General features: G+C 39.7%; 2 protein-coding genes across 5 annotated transcripts; both read right to left on the reverse strand.

Annotated features, from left to right (window-relative positions):
- Positions 1-7,943: 7,943 nt before the first annotated feature.
- Positions 7,944-15,003, reverse strand: LOC141770617 (uncharacterized). 4 transcript variants are annotated; one of them, XR_012594604.1, is made up of 5 exons: positions 14,742-15,003; positions 12,167-12,241; positions 11,610-12,004; positions 9,723-11,501; positions 9,056-9,637 (listed from the first exon to the last, which is right to left on the reverse strand). XR_012594604.1 is itself a non-coding variant. In XM_074640331.1 (4 exons), exons 1-4 carry the CDS (start codon positions 14,818-14,820, stop codon positions 10,848-10,850), a joined length of 1,203 nt encoding a protein of 400 aa, XP_074496432.1. In that variant the 5' UTR covers positions 14,821-15,003; the 3' UTR covers positions 9,056-10,847. The 4 variants fall into 4 exon arrangements, 1 of the variants encoding a protein (XP_074496432.1); XR_012594603.1 differs by having other exon boundaries at positions 9,295-9,311; positions 9,453-11,501; XR_012594605.1 differs by lacking the exons at positions 9,056-9,637; positions 9,723-11,501; positions 11,610-12,004 and adding exons at positions 7,944-8,412; positions 12,732-12,762 and having other exon boundaries at positions 14,742-14,998.
- Positions 15,004-18,505: 3,502 nt separating this feature from the next.
- fhdc4 (FH2 domain containing 4) lies at positions 18,506-26,535 on the reverse strand. Its single transcript, XM_074640333.1, has 12 exons — positions 26,085-26,535; positions 25,009-25,556; positions 24,025-24,086; positions 23,274-23,376; positions 23,057-23,142; positions 22,074-22,174; positions 21,889-21,959; positions 21,691-21,798; positions 21,516-21,586; positions 21,307-21,424; positions 21,049-21,213; positions 18,506-20,963 (listed from the first exon to the last, which is right to left on the reverse strand). The coding sequence occupies exons 2-12, from the start codon at positions 25,375-25,377 to the stop codon at positions 19,683-19,685; spliced, it is 2,535 nt and encodes an 844-aa protein (XP_074496434.1). The 5' UTR covers positions 25,378-25,556; positions 26,085-26,535; the 3' UTR covers positions 18,506-19,682.
- Between the last annotated feature and the right edge of the window lie 1,203 nt (positions 26,536-27,738).

Below are 27,738 nucleotides of genomic sequence, written 5' to 3' on the forward strand. Positions count from 1 at the left end.
GACAAGCAGATTGTAAGTTTATGGTTCACAGAGGCTGTATTCGAAACCGCCTACTGCATACTACTGAGGAACGCAGTATACAGTACATACTACATACTGCATACTGTGTTCCTCAGTAGTATGCAGTATACAGTACATACTACATACTACATACTGCGTTCCTCAGCAGTATGCAGTATACAGTACATACTACATACTACATACTACATACTACATACTGCGTTCCTCAGTAGTATGCAGTATACAGTACATACTACATACTGCATACTGTGTTCCTCAGTAGTATGCAGTATACAGTACATACTACATACTACATACTGCGTTCCTCAGCAGTATGCAGTATACAGTACATACTACATACTACATACTACATACTGCGTTCCTCAGTAGTATGCAGTATACAGTACATACTACATACTACATACTGCGTTCTTCAGTAGTATGCAGTATGTGACGGTTAAAGTGATGTATTTAGCAGTATGCTAGACCAGGCTTTAGCCTTTAAACCAGCTCTTAAAGCACTGGACAAAAAAAACTAACTCGTACCACTATTACAATATTATTGAAAAATACAACTTTGATTTAGTTGTTTATGTTCTGTTTGTTTACTTTATAAGATACTTCAGGTTTATACTATTTATTCTAACAGCTCATAATGAAGTCAGACAAACAGGATCATCAAGGAGGAGAGACGGGAAATATAAAATATTCATCCACAACATTTACTCAAACTGCTTTTTCAGTTACAGAAACAAAACAGTGGACTGATCTCCCTCCAGATATTAGAGTAATGTTAAAAAGGGTCAAGTTGTCTCAGTAGGTACCAGTCAGAGGCTGCTCTTTAACTCTCCTCTTCCCTCGCCTCTTCTCTCTCCTCTTCCCTCTCCTCTTCTCGCTCCTCTTCTCGCTCCTCTTCTCTCTCCTCTTCTTCTCTCTCCTCCCTTTCCTCTCCTCTCCTCTTTCTCTCTCTTCCCTCTCCTCTTCCCTCGCCACTCTGCAGCCGCTCTTAGAGCGTCACTGGCCGGGTTCTGGGTATCATCGGATAATCCGTTATTCCTTTTTCCCAGGTGAGCTTCTCTGAAAATACAGAGTATATTTTCAAGAGATGCTCACAGCGACTTTATATTTTAAGGAAACTTAGTGGCCTCGGTGTCAGCCAGCAGATTTTATAATTAGTGTACAAAACTATTGTTGAGAGTGTTTTAACCTTTCACCTTCCTGCCTGGTACGGTCACCTACACTGTAGATATAAGAATAAACTGTCTAGGATTGTGTCAATGGCAGGCAAAATAGGTGGTACACCCCAAAAGCCCTTGACTCAACTTTTTACAGAAAGGACGAGGAAGAAGGCGAGGAGTATCCTGGCAGATAGCTCCCATCCTCTCTGCAGCCAGTCGGGAGGCGCTATAGAGCCCCTCTGGCAACTCAAACTGTGTTTAAAAAGTCTTTCATCCCAAATGCCATCAATATTCTAAACTCAACACAGTGACTGAGCAGATCTGAGCCACAGACACTGATATGAACTGTTTTTAATGTGTAACATAACCTGTCTCTGTTTTTTACTAACTGCTGTCTGGTTTTTAATGTCTGTTGTTTTCTGTGTTTTGTGAGCCGAAGAGAAAAATCCACCCTGGTGGACAATAAAGTTTGATTGTATTGATCAGTTCATATTGAGGGGCCGTCAGCTTTACAATTTAGTTTGGAGGGAGATTCGGTACCAGTGAAGTCAGTGCATTTTATGAGTGGGCCTTCTGTAACGTTACCCACCGTAGGGGTCAGAGGTCACCACTCCTCAATCCCCAAGGATTTTCTTTTCAGTCAAATTTTCAATTTTGACGCATTTATAGATGAAAAGTCAAGTCAATAATCATGGTCAATGATAGAGAAGTATGGTTGATCAGCATGTTTGCCAACCTTCAGACATCATAATCTAATATGAGGATTAATCAGCCTGAGTTCACTAAAAAACTGAAATCACTAACTTTCTGTATTCTGTTTGGTGGTTTATGATGCTTTTCAATCATTTCTAGTCTGTTTGGTGGTTTATGATGCTTTTCAATCATTTCTAGTCTGTTTGGTAGTATATGTAATTTAGTTAATTTGTTCGACATCATGATAATGCTGATTTTTCAACCAGTGGTTATGACATTAATGCCAGCTAGACAGAATAAAGCTCTGTCTGTCATGACAGTAGAACTGTACTGAAAGCCTTTCCTTTACTCGGGTGACTCTTTACAGCCGTCTGAAGACAGCAGGTATCTGTTAAATCTACAGTATCTAGAGTGATGGAGTGGCCTTCAGTCCAGTACTATTGTCATGACAGACAGAGCTTTATTCTGTCAAGCTGGCATTAATGTCATAATCGCTGGTTGAAAAATCAGCATTATCATGATGTAGAACTACTCGGCTACAGCCTTCCTAATGGAGTGAAGGGATCAGGTGGAAGTGTCATGTGTGTTGAAAGGAGTAGCCACATAGTGCTTCTCACCTGCCGACATAAAGAAACAGCCCATAGTAAGGGTGTGAGAGAGAAAATTGTCAATTATGTGAGAGTTCTGTATAACATCTGTAGAGACCCTCCCTGTAATTTATCACACACTTTTTGGATAAAAGACATTCATGTGTTAATGAAAAGAACAAAACAAAAAAATATCTATGTATGTATTTATTTGTGTATTTATTTAGCCTATTTATCTTCTACTGTTACTTTGATCCTGTGCTTAAATAATGTTACACTTTTATAGAATGACCAAACTATCTTCTTGGCTTTTATTTTGACATGTTTGCCTTCACTTCCTGGTCACGTGACTGCCGTTCTCCGCTCTTCGATTCAGAAGAGAAAATGACAGAAAGAAACTTGAAGAAACTAAATCGGATCGTTTTTTTAATTTGGTTTTTTCGTTTTTCGTTTGGAAACAAAAAACAAACAGAGCACCACGTGATTCCGTTTTTCGTTTGTGGTTTAAAACGAAAAAACGAAAAACCCACGTGACTTCCGTTCTTCAATTCAAAACGAATAATGAGAAAAGGAATTTGCAAAAACAAACAAACGGCCCGGTTTGGGTTAGTTTTTCATTTTTTGATTCAGAAACGAAAAAATTAAAAAACGTTTTTTCCTTTCTGAATTCCAAAGGAAAAACGGATTATCCGATGATACCCAGACCAAACCGGGCCGTTTGTTTGTTTTTGCGAATTCCTTTTCAAGGTTCAAGGTTGGCAAACATGCTGATCAACCATACTTATCTATCATTGACCATGTTTATTGACTTGACTTTTCATCTATAAATGCGTCAAAATTGAAAATTTGACTGAAAAGAAAATCCTTGGGGATTGAGGAGTGGTGACCTCTGACCCCTACGGTGGGTAACGTCACAGAAGGCCCACTCATAAAATGCACTGACTTCACTGGTACCGAATCTCCCTCCAAACTAAATTGTAAAGCTGACGGCCCCTCAATATGAACTGATCAATACAATCAAACTTTATTGTCCACCAGGGTGGATTTTTCTCTTCGGCTCACAAAACACAGAAAACAACAGACAGCAGTTAGTAAAAAACAGAGACAGGTTATGTTACACATTAAAAACAGTTCATGTCAGTGTCTGTGGCTCAGATCTGCTCAGTCACTGTGTTGAGTTAAGAGTATTGATGGCATTTGGGATGAAAGACTTTTTAAACACAGTTTGAGTTGCCAGAGGGGCTCTATAGCGCCTCCCGACTGGCTGCAGAGAGGATGGGAGCTATCTGCCAGGATACTCCTCGCTTTCTTCCTCGTCCTTTCTGTAAAAAGTTGAGTCAAGGGCTTTTGGGGTTTACCACCTATTTTGCCTGCCATTGACACAATCCTAGACAGTTTATTCTTCTATCTACAGTGTAGGTGACCGTACCAGGCAGGAAGGTTAAAGGTTAAAACCCTCTCAACAATAGTTTTGTACACTAATTCTAAAATCTGCCGGCTGACACCGAGGCCACTAAGTTTCCTTAGAAGATAAAGTCGCTGTGAGCATCTCTTGAAGATATACTCTGTATTTTCAGAGAAGCTCACCTGGGTGTCCAGGACTGTACCGAGGTATTTAAAGTGTTCCACAGTTTCAACATGTTGGCCATCAAGTGAAACTGGCTCTGTGATCAGATGTTGTTTTGTGCAGCACATGATTAATTCTTTCGTCTCGGCCACATTGATTTCTAGCTGGCTAGTGTGACACCGTGTCTGAAGGGCTGTAGTGTGGGCCAGATAGGCAGCTTCACCTAGTGGGCCTGTTTCCTGTAAAAGGCCAACTAAGGCCATGTCATCCACATACTTAAACAGTCTAAAATGTTTCTCATTGGTCATAAATTCATTAGTAAAAAGAGAGAATAGCACAGGGGAAAGAACACAGCCTTTGGCAGCCTGTGCTCACAGTGAGCATCTCTGACATGTTCTCCCTGACACAGACCCTCTGATCCACACAACTAACCCTGTGTTGATGTTGAGATCAATGAGCCTTTTCAGGAGAATATGCGTCTTCATTGAGTTAAAAGCTGAGCTAAAATCCACAAATAAAGCTCTGGCATAACCTTTAGGATGCATAAGGTGTTTAGTGACTGTGTTAAGCAGAGTCAGCACAGCGTCGTCTGGGCCTCTGTCGCTCTTATTTAAGCGAACTGGAGCAGATCTAGCACTGTGCTGGTCAGGTGGCTGGCAAGAACTCGTTCCATGGTTTTACACAATATGGAGGTTATTGCGATAGGCCACAGATCATTTGGCTTACTTGCGTCGGCTTTTTTAGCACAGGCCTAATTATTGTGAATTTCCATGATTTTGATGAAGTGGCCTTCAGTCCAGTACTATTGTCATGACAGACAGAGCTTTATTCTGTCTAGCTGGCATTAATGTCATAATCGCTGGTTGAAAAATCAGCATTATCATGATGTAGAACTACTCGGCTACAGCCTTCCTAATGGAGTGAAGGGATCAGGTGGAAGTGTCATGTGTGTTGAAAGGAGTAGCCACATAGTGCTTCTCACCTGCCGACATAAAGAAACAGCCCATAGTAAGGGTGTGAGAGAGAAAATTGTCAATTATGTGAGAGATCTGAATAACATCTGAAGAGACCCTCCCTGTAATTTATCACACACTTTTTGGATAAAAGACATTCATGTGTTAATGAAAAGAACAAAACAAAAAAATATCTATGTATGTACTTATTTGTGTATTTATTTAGCCTATTTATCTTCTACTGTTACCTCGATCCTGTGCTTAAATAATGTTACACTTTTATAGAATGACCAAACTATCTTCTTGGCTTTTATTTTGACATGTTTGCCTTCACTTCCTGGTCACGTGACTGCCGTTCTCCGCTCTTCGATTCAGAAGAGAAAATGACAGAAAGAAACTTGAAGAAACTAAATCGGATCATTTTTTTAATTTGGTTTTTTCGTTTTTCGTTTGGAAACAAAAAACAAACAGCACCACGTGATTCCATTTTTCGTTTGTGGTTTAAAACGAAAAAACGAAAAACCCACGTGACTTCCGTTCTTCAATTAAAAACGAATAATGAGAAAAGGAATTCGCAAAAACAAAAAACGGCCCGGTTTGGGTTCGTTTTTCATTTTTTGATTCAGAAACCAAAAACGAGAAAACGGCTGTTTTCTCGTTTTTGGTTTAAAACGAAAAAATAAAAAAAGTTTTTTCCTTTCTGAATTCAAAAGGATAAACGGATTATCCGATGATACCCAGACCACCCAGACCCATACCCAGGGTATCTTCTCGTTATCTGGCTTCACTTAACCTAACAAACGAGATCTCGCTAAACTGTACTACAAAGCTGGTTATCAACTCGGTAAGTCAACCCAGGGTTTCTCAGTCTGGTTATGAGCGCGTTCACATGAACGAGGTGGTGTTTGCAGCATCTGACCAATCACAAACATGGACAAGACTACTGACAGACAGAGTGGCACATTTAACAAGGGAAGAAACTATATTAGACAAATACGAAGAAGTTAAACACTTAATCTAGACTAAAAGTAACACAGTTGAAGCTGCCAAATGCAGGAAGAACAGCTGGAAAAAGAAAAAACTCCTGATGTGTGAATGTGTAAATTAACAGACTTATTAATTTAACGGAAAACTCAAAAGTCAGAATTAGTCATTTAAATATAAATAGCTTCAAAGAGTGTAATAGATGAATGGATTACACCTATTTTAACCCTGTATGCACAAATGGCATCTATGACTATTTAAACATCCTTTCACCTGCTTTCCCCCTCTGTGACGGTGTGAAACGGACTCAAGAGGAAGTAAAAATAAATAAATATAAAAATATAATACAAAGCGGTAAACACCCACAACATAAATCCAACTGTCCTTCTTGCATTTGTCAGTTTAAACTGTGTTGTTTATAGCCTGGATTATGACGGTAACTTCAAGTTTAAATCATAATCCAGGCTAAAAACAACACAGTTTAAACTGACAAATGCAAGAAGGACAGTTGGATTTATGTTGTGGGTGTTTACCGCTTTGTATTATATTTTTATATTTATTTATTTTTATTTCCTCTTGAGTGACACACACACAACTCCCACATTATAGTGCAGTAATAATATATTGTATATTTGTATTTATATTTACATATAAAGCTGGTCCCCTGCCTCTCACTTGGCTGACACCTCCAAAGTTGTGTGCATCCAACACAGCAGGCTTCCAACATTATTAAAGAAATTAGCGGTTAGAATCATTACGCAAAATTTACAACAGGCAGCGGGGGAAGTGCGGCTCGCCGCAATAGTACATGTTTCTGCGGCCGGGGGGGGTTATTCATGTGTTTCAAGCACGGAGAAATTCTTTGTTAATTAGGTCAACCTGTCACAGGAGTCACAGGATCAGTTTACTGATTGGCTGGGTGTTAAACTTTTCCCAACTTTTATTTTGGCGGCACTTTGCCGCAGAATCAAACGGCCGCAGCTCGCTGATCTCGGGAGGGGACGCCTGCTAATTCCAGGTCTTTCTGAAGCCCTCCACAAGTGGTCCTTGGCTCTTGGACAACTCTTGCGAGGAGCACCCGTTTGTGGCCAGTTTATGGTAAAATTATGTTCTTTCCACTTCCGGATTATGGCCCCAACAGTGCTCACTGGAACATTCAGAAGTTTAGAAATGCAACTGTAACCAATGTCATCAGTATGTTTTGCAACATTAAGGTTGCAAAGGTCTTGAGAGAGCTCTTTGCTTTTACTCTTCATGAGATGTTTCTTGTGTGACACCTTGTTATAGGCCATCAGTTGGGACTGAACCAGCTGATATTAATTTGCACTGGCAGGGGGCCGGATTGCTTTCTAATTACTGATAGATTTCAGCTGTTGTCTTGGCTTTCCATGCCTTTTTTGCACCTTGCATTCTTCATGTGTTCAATACTTTTTCCCTGTGTCATTTCACATTATTACACATAACTTAATTTCTGAACTTATTTGTTTTGATTTCTTTGTATGTATGAATTACTTGGGTTACCAACATCTGGTGAAAGTTTCATGTCAATAGCACCTTTGGAAATATATTTACTGAGAAAAATGGTGACATGTTCAATACTTATTTTACCCGCTGTATATATACAGTATATATACAGTATATAAAAAATAACATTAAGCACAAGTCAACAAACCCTCCCAAACTTTAGGCTTCATTGCCTTGAGGTCATTTTAATCATTTATGTAAAATTAGACTTGATTTGACCAGATTCCTCTGGTTACTTTGTCCTAATTAATGTGAGAGGAATCTGAATTTGTGGATTTTCAGGACTCAATTTGAAAATTTCTGATGGAGTTTTATATCATCTGTGTCAAAATGTTTACAAATCTGAAAGTATTTAGCCAATAAAAACATTGTGACACCTGCAGTGGATTCAGTATTTAAGAAGCTTCATGTTAACGCAGCATCACTGAGGGTAGAGGATCTCACAGAACACTGGATGTTACATTTAGTCCATTTTTAATGAATTCAACACCAACCTACTTTGTAGGAATGTACTGCACAGTAAACAACTGTAGTAAAATTAATAATATACAATAGTGCCTATAAACAATGATAAAGGTCTGCCTGTGTCTCTTTCTTGACTGTCTTGATTTGTGGAGCTTCCCAAACCTGCCACCACAGTGGAAGCACATAGTGACAGCTTCATCTGCACTGGTGAGTTTGGGACGCTCCTCATCGTCTCGACTGGGGCTGTCGTCTTCTTCTAAGTGTTGCCGCACTGGTTTGGGCTCTGGAAGCAGGTTTGGTGCAGAAGTGTGTTCAGTGTGTTCAGCTGTGGTGCTGCAGCTTCCCGGGATGTTTGCATTTCTTCTTTGTCGTCACGGAAACTCTGGATGTACTGAGAATGTACTGGAACGCTGAGTCTCGGTCTTTTACGTTGTCTTCTCTCTCCGGTGGGCCATCTGCACCTGAGTAAAAACATATAAAAAAGTGAGTAAGATAAATATTAAATGAATTACTGATAATAAAGTTGATAATGTTATTAATGATTTCCATACCTGTATCTCAAGTCATTGTCACCTCAGTAAAAATACAAAGAAATCAAAGTACAAAAGAGTGAGTAATCTTTGACTTATTAAATAAGTGCTATTAAATGAATAAACAGGAATATATGAAAGCTAGAGTCTTTATTAGACTACTGTAGGTCACTTACCAAGTCAGAATCTTGTATTTACCTTTGTCCACAAATGGTGTGAGTTCAGCATGAAGCCCAGTGAATTTCAGGCCAGCATGGCACATATACAGTAGGAACCAGTTGAGGCATTTCAGTCAAATACCTCAACTGGCTCCTATCAACACAAAGGAGCAGTGATCATGGTAATCAGGCCTGGATCAGGAAGAGGGGTCTCCTCTTAAGACCAGGCCTGAGAAGAGAATCTTATCTATCAACTATATTTATTTATTTATTTATATATATATTATTATTTATTTTTAAATAAATAAATATTTTTTTTTTATGTTAGTTTTTTTGGGGCACGACACCACACCCTCCTCTTCGGAGGACTAAATTCACTTTGTTTTCATTCATTTTAAAATCAATAGTCAATATATATATATATATATATATAATATATAATATTATATTATATTATATTTAGGCTTTGGAAGACTATTTAGGGTTCCATTTAATTTATTTGGGGTATGCCTCCTCCAATCAGTCAAGTTGCAGTTTGAATCCAAGTCTGTCCAAAATGTCATCACTTCATCATTTTATCCTATTAGACATTCCTGTGAAATTATCAGGATTAGCATATGAATTCTTGAGCTATGTCCAAAAATGTTTTTGTGAGGTCACAGTGACCTTGACCTTTGACCACAAAATTCTAATCCGTTCATCCTTGAGTCCAAGCAGATATTTGTGTCAGATGAAATACAATACCTTCCAGGCGTTCCTGAGATATCACTTTCACGAGAATGGGACGGACGTAAAGTCACAGTGATCTTTGACCTTTGACCGCCAAAATCTAACCAGTTGATCCTTGAGTCCAAGTGGCAGTTTGTGCCAAATTTGAAGAAACTCCCTCCAGGCGTTCCTGAGATATCGCGTTCATCAGAATGGTACCGACGGACGGACAACCCGAAAACATTATGCCTCCGGTCACGACTGTCGCCGGCGCAGAGGCATAAAAAGTCCTGTCAGACAAAAAAGACACCTCTTAAAGTTACTTACCTAAAATCAAGTCCCTGGGTACACACAGGCCCTGGTGCAACTCTCTACCTAGGGTGCTGCCAGTCCTGCCAGATGCAAAGGCCACATCTCACTGCTACAAAGAGAAATCCAGGCATCAGATGTGATTGTTTCCAGATGGATTGTCAGTCCTGCTTCATACGGGGCTGAAATCCTAATCTGAATCGCTGTCATCATACCACATTGGCCTCTTAGCGATGACCTCCCAGGATCTCTCCCCACTCCTCTTTGTGGAGGAGCTGAGGCCAGAAGTTGAGCGAGTCGGCTCTTCAGAGCTGTCCTCCTCTATGAGGCTCTTCTGACAACTCCAGGACTCAAAGAGCTCCATCCAACTCGATCTTCTCGTTCAGGACATCTCTTTATTTTACAAAACTAAAACAGACCCTGGTGCATGATGCTACCTAGGGCAGTGCCAGCCCAGCCAGATGCAAACTATTCAGCCTTCAAGATTAAAAAGTCCAAAATGTCATCACTTCATCATTTTATCCTATTAGGCATTCCTGTGAAAATATCAGGATTAGCATATGAATTCTTGAGTTATGTCAAAAAATGTTTTTGTGAGGTCACAGTGACCTTGACCTTTGACCACAAAATTCTCATCAGTTCATCCTTGAGTCCAAGCAGATGTTTGTGCCAGATATAATACAATTCCCTCCAGGCGTTCCTGAGATATCACTTTCACGAGAATGGGATGGACGTAAAGTCACAGTGATCTTTGACCTTTGACCACCAAAATCTAACCAGTTGATCCTTGAGTCCAAGTGGAAGTTTGTGCCAAATTTGAAGAAACTCCCTCCAGGCACTCCTGAGATATCGTGTTCATGAGAATGGTACGGACGGACGGACAACCCAAAAACATAATGCCTCTGGCCACAACTGTCGCCGGCGCAGAGGCATAAACATTCCTGTCAGACACAAACTAGCCAGCCCTCAAGGTAAAAAAGTCCTACCAGACCCAAAAGACACTTCTTAAAGTTACAAACCTAAAATCAAGTCACTGGGTACACATAGGCCCTGGTGCAACTCTCTACCTAGGGTGCTGCCAGTCCTGCCAGATGCAAAGACCACCCCTCACTGCTACAAAGAGAAATCCAGGCATCAGATGTGACTGTTTCCAGATGGATTGTCAGTCCTGCTTCATATGGGGCAGAAATCCTAATCTGAGTCGCTGTCATCATACCACCTTGGCCTCTTAGCGATGACCTCCCAGTGACTCTCCCCACTCCTCTTTGTGGAGGTGCTGAGGCCAGAAGTTGAGCTGTCCTCTTCTCTGAGGCTTTCCTCGTAACTCCCTCTGGGCCTTTTAGCAGGATCCGTCTCCTCATCGCCCTCCTCCCTGCTCCTCTTCCTGGAGGAGCTAGGGCAGGAAGTTGAGGGAGTCGGCTCTTCAGAGCTGGCCTCCTCCCGGATGATTCCTTGATCTTGATGAGGTTGTTGATGCTGATCAGGTTCCTGGTGCTGAGGAGGTTCCTGATGCTGATCAGGTTCCTGAAGCTGAGGAGGCTGCCGATGTAAGCGAGGATTTCGAAAGATGACATCGTCAATCTCAAACTCAAACTCCTCTACATCTTCATTATCACCCTGATGACCATCTTCCTCTTCTTCCTCAGATGACATGCTCTCATAACCAGAGTCATCGCTGATCCGGTCAGGAGATTCAGCCCTGTCACTCCAGTCATCGCTGTCATCTGTGACTGAATCATCTTCCTCATCATCGCCATGGAAGATGTCCACATCTTCAACCTCTTGCTGATATTCCAAAGCCGCGGGGAGAGGGAAGAAGAGACGGAAGACGTCCACATCTTCAACCTCTCGCTGATCTTCCAAAGCCAAGGGGAGAGGGAAGATGTCCACATCTTCAACCTCTCGCTGATCTTCCAAAGCCAAGGGGAGAGGGAAGATGTCCACATCTTCAACCTCTCGCTGATCTTCCAAAGCCGAGGGGAGAGGGAAGATGTCCATATCCTCAACCTCTCGCTGATCTTCAAAAGCCAAGCGGTGAGTGAAGAGGAGAGGTAAGATGTCCACATCTTCAACCGCTTCTTGCTCATCATCAATGCCTGAGGAGAGAGGGGGAATGCCCACATCTTCAACCTCCTCTTCCTGATCTTCATCATCAATGTCTGAGGAGAGAGGGGGAATGACCACATCTTCAACCTCCTCTTCCTGATCTTCATCATCAATGTCTGAGGAGAGAGGGGGAATGACCACATCTTCAACCTCCTCTTCCTGATCTTCATCATCAATGTCTGAGGAGAGAGGGGGGATGCCCACATCTTCAACCTCCTCTTCCTGATCTTCATCATCAATGTCTGAGGAGAGAGGGGGAATGCCCACATCTTCAACCTCCTCTTCCTGATCTTCATCATCAGAGGAGAGAGGGGGGATGCCTACACCTTCATTTCCCTCAGGAATGTGAACGCCTGCTTCTTCAGGGCCATCGTCATCAAGAACAACAACAGTGAGAGTGTTACCTTTGTTGTCATCGTCGATGATCCTGATCACATCGGGAGCTTCAGCTGCAGGACGTTCAATGACGTTGGAGACACCTGTGAGGGAAAAAAAAGTTTAAGTATACGGAAAAACCTAACCACTTCTTATTACAATTATTATTAGTGACTAAATAAGCAATAATCCAAAAAAAAATATTTAGTTATACTGTTATAAATAGCTTAAAATAACAGATTAAAGATTAAAACTTGAAAACTTAAATTATGCTTTATCAGGACTATGTTTGTGTGTTGTTAAATAGCACACGTTGCAGACGTTCCCCTTTTCCAACACATCCACTTGGTGAGAAGACAAAACAAACACACATGCAAATATCTCTCATGTGAATAACCAGTAACCTCCTCATGTTGGCAGATATTAGTGTTCATGAGAGATACCATCACTTATATAAGAAGGTGTTAAAGAACATACATAAAAGGGTCACACACTGATTCAGATCCCGACAAGCACTCCAGCACACGATCACAGACACCACGCACAACTTTGTAAGAACATGCTGATTTTCAGAAGTTCTTACCTTAACCTTACCTTATTGAAAAAGTTGCCTTGCTCAGTCCCCCTGTGAGCACAAACGTGACAGTATCACACAAACAAGATAAACCTCGATTTTTACAGGGACAAGATGACGTCACACAGGCTTTTATTAACAAGAAATGTTAATAAAAACTGTACAACCGAACAGAGCATTACAAGAAATAGTAACGGACCGAGTTCTGATTATGAAACCATGTTCCGAAGTCAACATTTATCAGTCACAGAGCACCATCAGTGCATAACAATACAGACACAGGTGTACAGTGTGCCATTGATTACTCTGGCATATGATGTGAAAAAGAATTGGCATATAATCCGTTGAGACCCCAGGCATAATTTAGAAGAGGATTGTTTTTTCATGACGCTGTGTCAACTGTGTGTTTGCAAGATGATGTCACAATCTCCATCACTCCTATGGTTTGCAATAAGCGGTGTGAAATACAAATACATAAACAAAACTGCATGCGTAATTACGCACGCTGAACCTTGGGTACTTTCACGCGCATCCAACAACAGAGCTTCTCCAGCATAATCACACAAATGTCTGAGCTTCTGTGCATACTATACTATAGTCGCTTATTCTCCCAGTTTATACATTACAAATCAGAGCGCGTGCACGAGACTGTGGCATCCTGTACGCACGAGCAGTCACCGCGCAGTTACATGACAAACCACGAAAACCAGTAATTGTTTTCACTCGGAACGAAATTTACATTTCCGTGTTAAATAACAACATGTCAAGTGCAAGAGTCCTAAATAATAATAATAGTAATAATAGTAATAATAATAATAATAATAATAATAAGTGAGGTAACACTTCATTTTACATGTCCGCAAATTTCATGGCTAAGTAGGTGATATTAGCAAGTAACATGTTTGAAGTTTCTTTGAAATTACCCAAATATTTATTTAAAAATGTATATTAAAAAAACAAAACAATATTATTTAATAATTATATTCCGCTGTTGCAAAGCAGGTAATAAATAGCTGGTAATTTATTTAATACATTTCTAGGATAGTAATATGAAGTTAATTGATAAGCATGATGCAAACGCTTTATTTGCAGATCCACCTCTACGGTCAGTAGATGACCTCATTTATATGTATTATTAACATCGGGGCATCAGAGGGTGAATTGTAACCGCTTACCTTACATGTAACTTTTATCTATTAAATAAATTACCAGCTATTGAGAAATAGTGGAATATAATTATTAAATAATGTTTATAATAAAGTCATTTATTGTACCAAAAGTTATTAAACACAACAGTTCTTGCTCTTTGTTCAACAACAGCCAAACACCTGCAGTTCAATTCATCTATTTTCTTATAAAAAAAAAAAACATGGATCTGATGATATGTTTTAACGAATATCTGAAAATTAGTTCATAAATGTGATGAACTTTGAACTTAAATGAACCCGATGCTCCGATAACAACAACTCTGAATTTAAAACCAGTAAAGTCATCTTATCTGTCCACACAGAGGAACGGGTCTGGTTTGTTTACATCTGCACGTGCTGACGTCAGCTCTTAATAGCGCCCGACGTTTCCACCTAACAGTTACATCATCTCCATGGTAACATCATCTCCATGGTTACAAAAAATATCTATCTTCACGCATCTTTTAAAAATTAGCCCAGTCACTATTTTGTTTCCAAAACTTTCAACGCCAAACTTCTAACTACAAATTTTAACTAAATTGAGGCTGTCAAACCAAAATAAATGTGTTTTCAAATCACTGCACCATTGTTCATATATTCCACATCTTTTACCGCGAGTTTTAATACATTCAAAGCTGCTAATTAAACTTTTACAGAGAAAACGTCGAGGATCAATCAGTGCTTTCAAACAGGCCATCAGATATTCTGTTACTTATTCACCTTTACATTCAACAAAATGGGTTCATTTAACGTTTTTAAAGAGGTTCATTAAGAGAAAACCCTTAATGAACCTCTTTAAAAACTTTAAATGAACGAATGAATGAATGAATTTAGTTGTCTTACCTGCTCCGTGATGGTCCGGGTCACACCGGCCACCGGTGAGCAGGTGTTGCTCGGCGAGAGGAGCTGTGCTGACAGACATCTCTACAGGTAGTTTGGTCTGCTTCTTCTTCTGCTTCTTCTGCTTCTTCTTCAGGTGATTGATTCTCCAACAAGATCAGTTAAATGCTTTCCTCCAAAGAGTTCGGCTCGCCAGCGGTCAGTTTTGCAAAAGGTGCCAACTAGTGTCAGATCCAAGTGCAAAGGGAGAGAACGAAGGTCAGCAGAAGCTTTTATATGACCTCGGCCGCGCGTCACCGTTCTGTTTCCATGACTTTCACTGACGCACGCACATGTGTGTATCATTTATACTATAAAGGCTAATATATTTACATTTTAATAAGTAGACACATTTTTTTCTGCATGCATTTTTTTGCATACTCTGTGATGTGTATGATATCCCATCGCCTCAAAACTGACAGAAATATATATATATATATATATGTATATATATATATATATATATGTATATATATATATATATATATGTATATATATATATATATATATTATCTTGTGCAGACAATATAATAACTTATGTTCAGGATCTTTCAGGAGCTGCAGCACCTGATGCCTCCATACACAGCATGGCCACTGCAGGCCATCATGTTGACATGTGAAAAGTGAAACTGAGCCATGGTAACACAGTGTGATTGCATGAAGGTATAGTATTTAGGATCATTTGTGTGTGTTTTGTGAATAACCAATCGAAATATCTGCAGTCAGTTTAGGTAAAAGATACAGGCTTACTATCACAGTGAGCTCTTCTGCAGTTTGAAATACAGAAATCTGCAGCTCTTGATTCATTGTTTGTATAGGCAGCTATTTATTTTCTGGTTTTGGATATTTTTAATCTGTTTTTATGATGTTTATTTTTAAGATATAATGGTCTGTTGAAGCATCAACTGACATTCAGGAAAGGCATTTTATTGTAGTCCACCAACATGCAAATCATTTTTTCACATTTTCTTTTTTTTTTTAAACAATATATTTATTGAGTTCTTTTAGGATAATTGCATGAATAAACTTAGCATATATGATAACAAAATAACAGTAGTCATAATTGTGATAAATACAAGTAAAGAAAAAAAAAGAGAAAGTAAAAAAATAATAATTAAAAAGAAAGAAAGAACATATATATTCATATATATATATATATATATATATATATATAAAACATATATATATATATATTCATATATATACATACATACACATATCAATAAGTAAAAACAAATAAAGAGAGAGAATTACAGAAGTAATAGCAGTACAAGAGATAGACAAGCTATATACATGCAGTATATTCTCTTAAACGGTCTGACTATGGACAACACCATTAAGAGAAGTACCAGTATGTAAAAAGGTTACAAAGTCACCCCAACATTTATCAAAGAGCCATGGTTTCTTTTTGAGATTAAACATAATTTTTTCTGAAGGTAAATATGATGAGAGCTCTTTTAGCCAAAAAGATACACTAGGGGGCTCCTCATCTTTCCAGCGAATGGCTATACATTTACTAGATGCGATTAGGGCTAGTCTGATAAAGCGAATATTGCCCCTCAGATTGACTGGTAAAACTGAGTGGTCCCCCAGTAGTGTCAGTTGGTTGGGATTTCCACCTGCACAATCCTTTTAATGATGTCCAGGATAGATCTCCAGTATTGCTCCAGGCCACTGCATGTCCAGAACATATGTAAAAGAGTCCCTGTTTCAGACTTACATCTAGGGCAATATTCTGAATAGCTACTATTTATCTTATGGAGGCGTTGAGGAGTCAAGTAAACCCTGTGAATAAGGTTGAACTGTAAGAGTTTGTGTCGACTGTTATAGGAGAATGACTGAGAGCCATCGCAGATGGACTTCCACTCAAAGTCATCAAAGGCATTGCCAATGTCTATTTCCCATTTAACCTTTGCATTAAGAACTTTACTTTCTTTCATTTTTTCATATTTGACAGACTTCTGATTTTGCACATTTGTCCTCTTTTTGTCTTATTTCCTTTCAGCACTGTCGACCCAATCCTTTTTCAAGCAGTGAAACTCTGTTTAGTTTTGTCCCCATGGTGTATAATAAGTGTTGACCTAAACACCAGTTCATAAAACCACTTCTTTGTCAAACTATCATGTGGAACCAATTTGTTGGTGTCAATAAAAGTAACATAGGCCTATTTTATTCATTTGAGTAACAATATAAGACTGAACACACCAATTAACTGATCATAAAACACTGCTGTTTTCATTGTGCATGGAGGGCTGTATATAAAGTAGCAAAAAGCATTCAAAGCCATCCTATTTGTTGTAACTGCTCCTGCAATACTCAGTATTCACTGTGTGTACCGCCCTCAGAGATGCAACTCCCCTGTGTAAGTGTTATTTATTGGTTATGATGATGATGTAAGCCTCTATTTATCATATTTGACACCTGCAGAATTCTAATAAATGCATTTTACGAGCAAATATTTACAGGCAAACATACATTTTACAATTATAGAGCACTCCAAATGTCTTGCGTTTTTCTTTCCTTCCTCCATCTCTCTCTCTTTCCTCCCTTTGTTGTCTTCCCTGACGAACTATAAGATATTGACATTCGGCAACCAATTAATAGGACAAATAACTACCTGCACGTGAACTAAGATGAATTAATCAAGATAATACAGTATATATATGACCACAGGAGATATTTGGGATGACTTATGAGTTACATTTCCAGCAATATTTGATTCATGTTATTACAAATCAATTTAAAAAGACATCTTAACCGACTTTTTAATAATGAAAAAAATAAAGGCCTATTATTATTGTTGTCACAATTTTAGAAAAATTTACTGACAACCTCTCTATGATCTCTCATTCAGGGAACCTACAAGTGTTGTTCTTTACCCACAATCTCAAGAGGGTTTATGCTGGAAACATTAGATACATTGAAATGCATACCAACACCCATGTTATGAAATGGTATTGATATCCTGCTCCTCAGAGTAAGTACATATTCTCAGGTGACATTATACTTTTCTTTTGGTAAATTTTTTTTCTTCATTATTTTTATCAGCTCCATATTCCAACGATTGTTTGTTAAATTGAAGTCTGATGAATAAAAGGAAGGATGTTGTGAAATTAGACACTTCTAGTTTTTAAGTTTTGCTTTCTGATTTTGTGTCTTCAACTGTCTGGGAAGGCTGGACTGGACAACAGAGTGCAACCAATTCCACTTCCCAGATCTGAAATGAGCATAAAAGAAGTACTTTTGGTACTGCTGGTAAAGTTGTTGATGAGCTCAGAGTGGTGGATGTTTCTATCATTAACCTGCAAGTCTGTGAGGAGAAAAGGCGTCGTCTTCCTGCCAATGTTTTCTGTGCAGGTGGATATGGCAACAAAGGATTCTATTGGGTATGTTTTCTGTCTGTTCTTCATGGTTGTCAGTAGCAACTGATAACTGCCAGGTCCTGCAATTACCTGTTAATATAAACTTAGATAACACTACACTGAAATCATAGACATGCAGGTGTATCATGTTTCTAACACATTATGTAACAATACAAATAATCCAATAATAATGGCCTGGGACTTTTTAATTGTCAGTATGTTGCGTTATCACACATTACATTACAGACATTATAGAGCTGTATAAATATGTTGTTGATTTTCTATTTGTGAATATACATTTGTAATACAAATATGTTAATACCACTATCTTGACCTTTAACCTTAAGTGATTCTCTTATTAAAAAATGGGTATTCATACATATTTATTTACCACTCTCACTGATTACAGATACAGTTACAAACAACAATTTGACAACTTGCGATACAGTGACAACACTATTTGTTTCTCTGTAATTTTGACTCAGTCTTATAAATATTTAATTGCAAAGAAATATAGAAAACATTCAGATCACTCCAGTTGGTGTTTAAATTAGAACAAAACTAAATAAAAGGTCATTAACATTACCTCATTGTTACACTTCAGTCGGACGGCTGGACATAATCCTAAAAAGCTAATTATTGTAACCCTGGTATCAGCTGCTAGCAGTTGAACTTTGAAATCCTAGATGTATTGGCACAAGCTGTGGCCTCGCTGACCCCTTGTATCTGCTCCCCAGCTAGTGGAGACCAGCAGGTGTTGGCCCTTCAACCACAGCGATCTCTTCTCAAGTTAATTTGAGATCCGCACCCTTCACTTCGCCACTGACAGTCCATGGTTCAGCTCTGCTCAGATACAGTCTGCCTTTGTAACACTGACCCATTTAAGCTCAAAACAATGGCTGAATTGAGTAAGACCCTGAAAGCATCCTCAACCTTCTGCATGTTTGATGTGATTCTGTGACAACAACAGAGGAGGAAAACAAAGATGAAAAAACTGAAAAAATAACAGTGTTAAATTCAAACATGCAGTACAAGTAGTCATTTATCAAAGTATCAAAAATAACAATCAAACCAATATTTTACACACTGTCCGTTTTCTCTCCGCTCTCTAATGCTCACACTCAACATCCATGTACTTTCTCATTACATTCTGTAAGGTTGTATATTTGAATCCAGACAAAGAACACTAACACTGTAAGTATTGACCCATTTATCCAACTGATGAGGACAATGCCGTACTGTCAGGATAATCTTAATACGGATTAAAAGAAATAATAAAAAAATGTTTTACAGTGTGTGTGATTGCCTGGAAATCAACAACACCCATATTCTCTGAGCAACAGTTCACCATGTTACTGTTATATGCTGCCATCTAGTGGTACAACATACAAAATGACCTTTCCTCAACAAAAACATTCTCTTACCACTTTACTAGAAGCGTCTCTCCATCTCTTAACCACCTCATTATCAATTTACAATAGTAAAATTAAATATAACACTACATCAACACCATGATGACCGTACATTTGATACATCTCAATGCTTAGACGCTAGAACCAGTACCCTTAGGGACAGTTTCCTTGCTGTTTTGCACTTTGCTCATGTCTCCAAGGCGTTTTAAAAAGTTAAAAAATAGTCCAGAGTTTTCAGTCTTAATCCATGGACTTTTGGGGGGAACATTTTCACCATTCCTCTGCATGTGGTCGCCTGTGGGCTCCACTGATATGCCCACTTCGCTTTGCTCCACAAGACCTTCATCATCAACATGGGATACAGAAACATTTGACTTGCTTTTCTTTTCTGCTGATGGAGAATTCTGGTCTTGAGCACCAGATTTATGAACGTTGATAGATGCTTCAGTAAAGTCAAACACTTGTTTTGAGGGATTTGGTCCAGCACCCTCTTCTGGCAGTGTCTCTTTTTCTCTTGACGCAGAATTAGGAGTTCTGACTGGAGGCTTAGTGCACAGATTATCCTCATCTTCCTCAGTTTTAAAGACGTTGGGAGGTAGAGTGTGGCGGCGGCCGAGGTTACGTTTTGAGGAGGACTGAGGATTTAGCAAAAATCGAACCAAATCCTCATTGTTTGGGTCTCCAGGATACCTCCCTGTGTCCTCATCGAAGGTGCGTTGACGAGGCAAGGTGGTGACTAGAGGGGGAGATTTCTGTTTTTCCAGAGAGCAGTCATCAGATGAGACACTGCCACGGCTGTTTTGAAAGCGCAAAACTTTTCTAGATGCTTCACGCAACTTTTCAGCCTCCTCCTCATTATTATCCTGTAGATCCTCATCACCATCATTAATAGTAGCTGAGAGAGTTCTGCCTGAGGAGGAAATGCGGGCGGTCCTATTGGCTGGGCGTGTAAAAGCCCTGGAGTCCTCTTTTTTGGAAGTTTTCACCTCTTGTTCAAAAGGAATGCCACCTTTTGCCTTGTTGTCCTCGCTATTAGACTGAACTTTCTCCTGTGAAAAGTTCTCTGTGAGTTCAGCTGCTGAATTCCACTCTTTCCTGCCCAAGTCCATAGCTCTTAAAGAGCCTCCTTTTTTTTGATTTCCAGCGGGGAGGTTAGCTTGAGAGGTCATTTCTGATAGGCTCCCATGGTTGGGGCTGCCATTCGTGGGGCTTCCATAAGTGGAGGAGGGCCTCCCGGATCTCCTGCGAGAGACACGTTTGGTAAGGAAGTTCTGTAGTATGGACTGCAATGCAACTCCCTCCATTTCCTTGTCTCTGCTGGAGCAGGTAGCTGTGGACCTGCGCTTGGCAGCATTCTGCAACCTGTCTCTGTGTCTCCGCTGCACCTCCGCCACCTCTCGAGCCTTGTTTTCCTGCAGAAAATCACACCATTAATGGATCAAGCAGGAGGTTTTTTTATATCTCAGTTAAGGAAAACATGCAAGTTCACAGGCTTACCTGCATGGCCCGTGTAAATCTCTCACAAAAGGAGTTGAAAATGGAGCAACACTCCTCCAGTTGGAACTTGTTTGGGTTTTCACAGAAGTACTCTGCCACGGAGTCACTCACTGACTGCAATTCCTCAAGATCAGTCTCTATTTCTGCCAAGTAGACCTCAGCCTCCTAAATGGAGCCCAAATCAAGACATTAGAACATGTAATCCCTATCGAAAATTACAAAAACTGGGCTGAATTCCCCGACAAAAGGCTTCCTCACCTTTAGAAAATCCCCCATCTGTGCCTTTAGGTCTTCTTGCTTCAAGGTGTCCGCTTTGGCATCTTGAACTTTCTTTACCTGTTTTGCAAACTCTGCTTCAATTTCACCTTTATTCATTCTAAGAATTAAAAAAAAAGATAAATTGTGAGGATACAGCAAATAAAAAGAGGGTCAAAGTATGTTGAGCGCCTGTAAACAAGAGTGTTCACCTAGCTGCAGCTTCAATGTGTTTGAGTTGGTCTGTAAATTTAAGCAGGTCCCCATCTGCCTTCTGAGCTTGCTGTAGTGAATATGAAAGTATGTATAAAAATCACATTTCACAAACAAGATACAGAAAAATTTACTCTACATTGCAAACAGATTAAAGTAATAAAAGCTACTTGCCATCACAACATAATGCATTAGATTCATTCCAGGTTTGTTTGCTTTGGTGTCCACGAGCTTCAACAGAGAAGCCATTCGGAAGCCAATTGCACTGCCTGCATAGCCACCCTGTGATCAAATAAATAAAATGAGACTCGGAGATGCACAAACACAAAGGAAAGCCATCCAAAACTCCACTATCCCATATTATACACTTACAGCATTCATGTAATTTCCAGTCTTCAGTACCAGGCGAATGACGGAATGAAGATTATCAGACTCCAACAGCTCTAAAATAGGACACACATGGTTAATTCTAAGTCTAAATGGGTTTACAACTCTTATTTTTGCTCAAAATATGTTACGAGTCATATCTATTTAACATCCAGGAAAACAAACATTACCCTCTCCAGCCGCTGTCAAAGTGCAAATGAATTCTTTCATTTCATCCATGAGGGGGACAAATTCCTCTTTGAGCACCAAGCTGCTGAGACGCTCCTCATAGCTAACAGACACAAGGTTTCCATCATTAGTAAACTAACACTGACATTTAAATTTGCAGTAGACAGAACGTTTATGGCATCATTGGGCAAAAATTCCATAATAACCTTTCAGAATATTGTAATTCAAGTGCTCTGAGAGATAACTAGACTTCTGCATCTCCTCATGGCTCTGTTTTCAGGCTTTAGAACATCTAGCCGGTGACAGGAGACTTTGGCCAATCAAAGGTAATTTCAGAGAGAGAGCATTACTATTGGCTGTTCATTCAACAGAGGCAGCTGTCAATCACTCGTGAAGTCCGAATAAACGGTCAAACAAGGCAGCGCTGATCAAATATGAATCAATATTCTGTTACTGTAATGCCTATTTCTCACCTCACATGTTTTCAGAAACATCTTGTAGTGTACTGTTTAGCTGTAAAATGAGAACGATTGCTCCGGTTGGTGGGCGGTGCTTGGTATTTCCTCAACCTGGCTGCCGGGTCACAAACTTTCTAATTTTACAGCTAAACAGTACACTACAAGAATTTTCTGAAAACACTTGAGGTGAGAAATAGGCATTACAGTAACAGAATATTGATTCATATTTGATCAGCGCTGCCTAGTTTGACAGCTGCTCAGAGACGGCAGCTGAATGGGGGACTCTAGATCAGCCCTGATTGATTGTGTTCCTCCGGTCTGTGAAATCTTGCAGATGCTGTTAGGAGCACCGGAGGACACAGAGGCACATGATTTTTTTCAGATTACCTGTCTCATTCACCACTGTCAGGATATAGTGACCGTTTTATAAAAATAACTATTTTTAACCATATTTGCTCCAATTCTACCCACTGCTGCTTTAACACTTGTAGTACATTACAGAGTTACATTTAGGTACTGTAGCTCACCTGGGAATCTTGACCAGCATTAGCATAAACAGATCGGCTTCAGGGAGAGCGGAGGGGTCACCCTTAAAACTGACCAGCTGCTTCTCCTGCCAAAAGAAAGCAAGCACAAATCTTAAATGGATTTGGGTTTTTGAGGTAACGTTACAGGCAGCAATGTTGTAAGATTTACAGAACACATTAGACACATGAGAAAAATAGAAGCAGCTGTCACAAGTACCTCCCCTTCATCTGGCAGCAGCTTGCACAGCTCCCTCAGTTTTCCATAACCAAAAGTGAGACTGCTTCCTGATTTAATTTCTTCAATCATGTCTTTTACAGGCCTGTGGAGAGAGGTGGAGAGAGACGGATAGGGTTAGTCACCAATTATCTTGATGTTTATGTTTAGGGTTGGAACTTCTCACGAGCAGTGTGCGTCTACTTTAATACCACACTTTTGCATAGCTGGAGAAGTTGGGCTGCTGACATCAACAAGCCCCTACCTGCTCAAATAGCTTTGCGAAATAGCAACGCTGCTGATGTCAATCTTCAGAAAAACATATGCTGTACAGGATTGATGGAATATGCTCTGACAAGAAAACATATTTGGAACAGGAAAAAAAAAACATATGGAACTTGTTTGGAAGAAACTACAGTAGACATAAGCTTTGAATACTTGGATAAATATGTTGAATTTTGGTCAGTTTGCAAATGTTTGTATAGTATTTTTTTTCCATTTCCGATTGAATCTGTTGCATATGTCAAATAACCTTAGGCAATACATTTACAATCCCTCTCAATGACTGATTGGAGGGTTACCAGGGAGATAACCTGTTGGAGCTGTAGAACAGTGTATATCAGACCTGCCAGGACATGTTGGCTTTGTGACTATGATGCAGTTGTGTTGCAGACTAGTCCGTCTGCCTCATCTTGTGTTGTCAAGATTATTGTGCAAAACCACTCACACCTTAAGAGTACTAACACTGACTCACCGCTTGAATTGCTTTAGGAAAATTCCAATGTTCATGCTGCTCTTGGAGCCGAGGATGGAAACCTGGGAATGGAAACAGACCTGGATATAATCAGCTTGCTATGGTATTTTCACTATTGGCTTGAGCAGTGTATCACATCCATTTTGTATCACAGATACCTCCGCTTTCCAAACACACAGTTGATTCCAAAGGTTAAGGATTCTTTGAGTTGATTGTATTGAACAATAGGGGGCAAAGATACCATTTTTGCATCGGTGATACATTTTCTCTGTGTCTCTCTTGGGAAATGGGCCACGGGTCAAAGTAAAAGTTTGGTTACAGAATTTAACCCACTTCTGTTGAACAGACAATCTTTATTGTGCTATAAAAGACAACGATGGTTATAAATAGATATGTTTTGGCTTAAGACTTTCCTTTAAATGAATGGCAATACAGCTTATTATATACAGCAGCTTGAATACAGAGCACAAGTAAGCGACTATGCTGAATAGTGCTGTGTGAGGACACAATTATACCTTCCTTTAGCAAACAGATATGAAGAATAGTGAGACTCCACCCTTATATTGAGTGACTCTAAATCAAAACACAAAGTTCCTCAGACAAACATTTACTGTATTATTATGATTCTGGTAATGCAATGTACAAATAAATTGACAATTTTTTTTACTTACAAGGGAAGACAAAAAAAAGTGATGAATCTAAAATATCACTTTAGTGCCATTCCCTGAAAAACAGGTGATTTATGTCATATGCAGAATGAGCTCAACAGAGGAGATCTCCATCCGAGAGAGTTTGCTGCATAGGTAAACATTGTTTCCTGTTTATCTGAACCGCAAGCCTGAAAACAAAAATCAATCCAGGTCTAAAGAAATTGTCTCCATGTCTCAGCATTACACAACAAAAGTACCAAACCCTTGGAGTTAAAGTGTTAGGACTCTGATTCAGCAATGTGTGACACCTGCATCCTATGGCTGGACAACTCACCATCACCCCTCCTGAGGCAGCAGTCGGCAGGCCCCTCAGACTGTGGCGGTTCAGGACCTTCAGTTGTTGCTGGCCCTGCTTGCGGCTGAACAGCTCCTCCATGTGATCAGTGTCCAGCTCATATTCCCCATCAGTCCTATCAGCTGTCCAGATGTTGTGCTTTCCTATCACACTGTGTTTAGGGAGGGTTTCCCAGTTGAAATTTCGCATCCCGGAACGCCGGTGCGCTCCCTTGGCAAGGAGGCCAAAGCCATGTAGGGATGGAGAGAGGCCAGGGGCTGGAGGTGGAGGTGGAGGTGGAGGTGGAGGTGGAGGTGGAGGTGGTGGCGGAGGCGGAGGTGGAGGAGCGGGAGGACCTCCTGGTTGCATCTTTTGTCAAGGAGCTCTCAGCAGGTTTGGGATGCAGCCATGGTCTCACTCACACTCACAGACAGGATTAAAGACTAAAGAATTTGTAGTGAACTATAAACTATTCTGAATGTCTGTCTTTATAGGATTGTGCTGCAGCCGTTGTCCAAAATGTTGTCAGTTAGGATTATGCATTCAGACTGAAAGAAACACAACAGGGTGGGGACAGATTTACAAAAAGTCCCACATACACTACATGACTGTAAGCATAGTGATTAGCAATGGATAAAGCGTTCACTTTCTCCACAGTACTTCAAATAAATGACAGTAGTGCTTCAAAGGGATGTCAAAACATCTGAAAAACATTAGGCCTACAATAACCTACAATACACACTGGAATCATAATGCAGAAGTTCAAATCTATAATACTCACAAGTTATTATGGGATTATTAGTGGCACTTAAGAGGTAGGCCACTATTAATAAATAGCTATTGAGCATGTTAAATTCAGGCAAGTTTACTGAGTTAAAAACAATAAAAATATATATAACTTTAAATAATAAAGACAAATTGTAGCTTGTAAAGGCCTGGTGTTTTATTCTGCATCCAGCTGACCTTATTTACCTTAATCTATAAACTACTAAAACCACCATTTGTTACACTGTTTGTTAATATACTAACAGTAGGTTATTATCAGGTAAGGATCAGGAAGTAAAACGACAGCTTACCTTTGTTGCTGTCCCATTATCCGAATTTGTGTCCCTTCCGTTGCCCTGTTCTTTCGTTGTCTTGTTGAAACGTCACCATCAAAAAGTGAAGTGACAACAACCTGGATAGCGCGTGAGAAGAGTGTCGAAATTACCTGCGTAAACGACCCGCCCAGGTAACTCCTCCTCCTGTCCTCATGTCCTCCTGTCCACGGCGCAGCGGCGCACCTTCACAGGAGCAGCAGCAGGAACTCTGGGATTCATACTGACGCTATTCTGGCTGGTTTGGCTGGAGTTTGTGGCCACGCCGTGTTTTCTGCCCAGCTGTCATGAACAGTCTGCTGGATTTATGGACTCTTTCAGCCTGATTAACATCCTGACTGATTCGAACAGAAAATGTATTTCTTGAAGGTGTTTGTAGGCCAGCCAGGCTTCTTTTTTTTTGTTTTAGTATGCTAAGTAGGCTAAATCAGAACATTATACCGTTAAGAACACACTATTAGTCAGTTTTAAAGCTGGTGTGCTGGATTGCCTTACTTTTTTTCCCCAGCAAAAATAATACATTGGTGAATAAATGAGTAAAACGTATACACTTTAGTTAATCATTAAGCCATTTGACCAGCTCACACAATGCCATGTGTTTGAATGTGGCTGGTGGTCAGACTGGCCTTTAACTTTTTGCAGTGGAGTCAATTAGCAGCACTTCAACTCTGTCCCAGTGATGAGAAGCCCTCAGAATGATAGCTGTAATAGCCTAAATGCATTTGTATGCAAATCATTTGGTTCTCTACTATCAAATAGCCATGTATTTTGAAGAGGGAAAAAATCAGCTATGTGCCATGCATTGCAATTTCAAACTCCTGCCCTGCCTCTAAGATGAGTTCATGTCTTGCAAGTTGCAACAGTAGTACAGTAAAACTAGCTGTTCTCCACTCCTTATGAACGGATTCAAATTAACATTCCACATAAAAACTACAATATAATTAAAGCCACTTTGACTTCTTCTTCACCCGAAATATAATTTTCGTTTTTGTTTGCCTTTTCCTAGCAAATGAGCAAAGTAGTGAGTGACAATAAGGAATAAATTCATGACTTAAGATAATAAGACCAAATGTGTGACCACTCTAAGCTGTGTGTGATATTAAGATAATCTTATACTAGGTACAGTATAACAAGAGGAGATTAGGGGTACAGGATCAATTATGTGTTTTAGACGGAAGTTAGGTTCATTGGGAGGGAAGCTGGAAAAGGGAATCATCATAAGAACACGTTTGTAATTTTAATGTTGTGGTATTGCCATGTCGGTAGGTTTTACCAGCTGTACACACCTACTGTACACAAAGAACACATCCAGCTTGTTTAAGCTCCGGTTGTTAAAATGACATCAGGCCAAACTAGTCTAGCCTTATTTAACATCCCTCAGGTCCACATAGTCTAACTCTACATCAGCAGACCTACAGTGGAACACAAAATAAGAAAAAATCTACTCGAACATTCAGTCCTTGAAGAGATACTGAAACACGCAGAACATAATGTGGTTTCACATGTATCCAGCATCCCCATTCACTGTATTATCATGTCCATAATTAATGGTGCCATACATGTTAATTATGTACATACAACGCTTGAAACTAAATCAGTGAGGGGAAACAACATACACACAAGTGTTAAAAAC

The sequence above is a fragment of the Sebastes fasciatus genome, chromosome 7 (genome assembly GCF_043250625.1).
Source record: "Sebastes fasciatus isolate fSebFas1 chromosome 7, fSebFas1.pri, whole genome shotgun sequence".
NCBI classification, from domain to species: Eukaryota; Metazoa; Chordata; class Actinopteri; order Perciformes; family Sebastidae; genus Sebastes; species Sebastes fasciatus.

Excerpts from the sequence above, each read along its gene's own strand:
- LOC141770617 (XM_074640331.1), bottom strand. The coding sequence starts at position 14,820 with ATGTCTGTCAGCACAGCTCCTCTCGCCGAGCAACACCTGCTCACCGGT. Across the intron at positions 12,242-14,741 it reads CCCGGACCATCACGGAGCAG|GTGTCTCCAACGTCATTGAA; the intron begins GTAAGACAACTA and ends TTTCCCTCACAG. Across the intron at positions 12,005-12,166 it reads CATCGACGATGACAACAAAG|ACATTGATGATGAAGATCAG; the intron begins GTAACACTCTCA and ends CTCTCTCCTCAG.
- fhdc4 (XM_074640333.1), bottom strand. The coding sequence starts at position 25,377 with ATGCAACCAGGAGGTCCTCCCGCTCCTCCACCTCCGCCTCCGCCACCA. Across the intron at positions 23,143-23,273 it reads TGCTGCCAGATGAAGGGGAG|GAGAAGCAGCTGGTCAGTTT; the intron begins GTACTTGTGACA and ends TTCTTTTGGCAG. Across the intron at positions 21,587-21,690 it reads TAATGCATTATGTTGTGATG|CAAGCTCAGAAGGCAGATGG; the intron begins GCAAGTAGCTTT and ends TATTCACTACAG.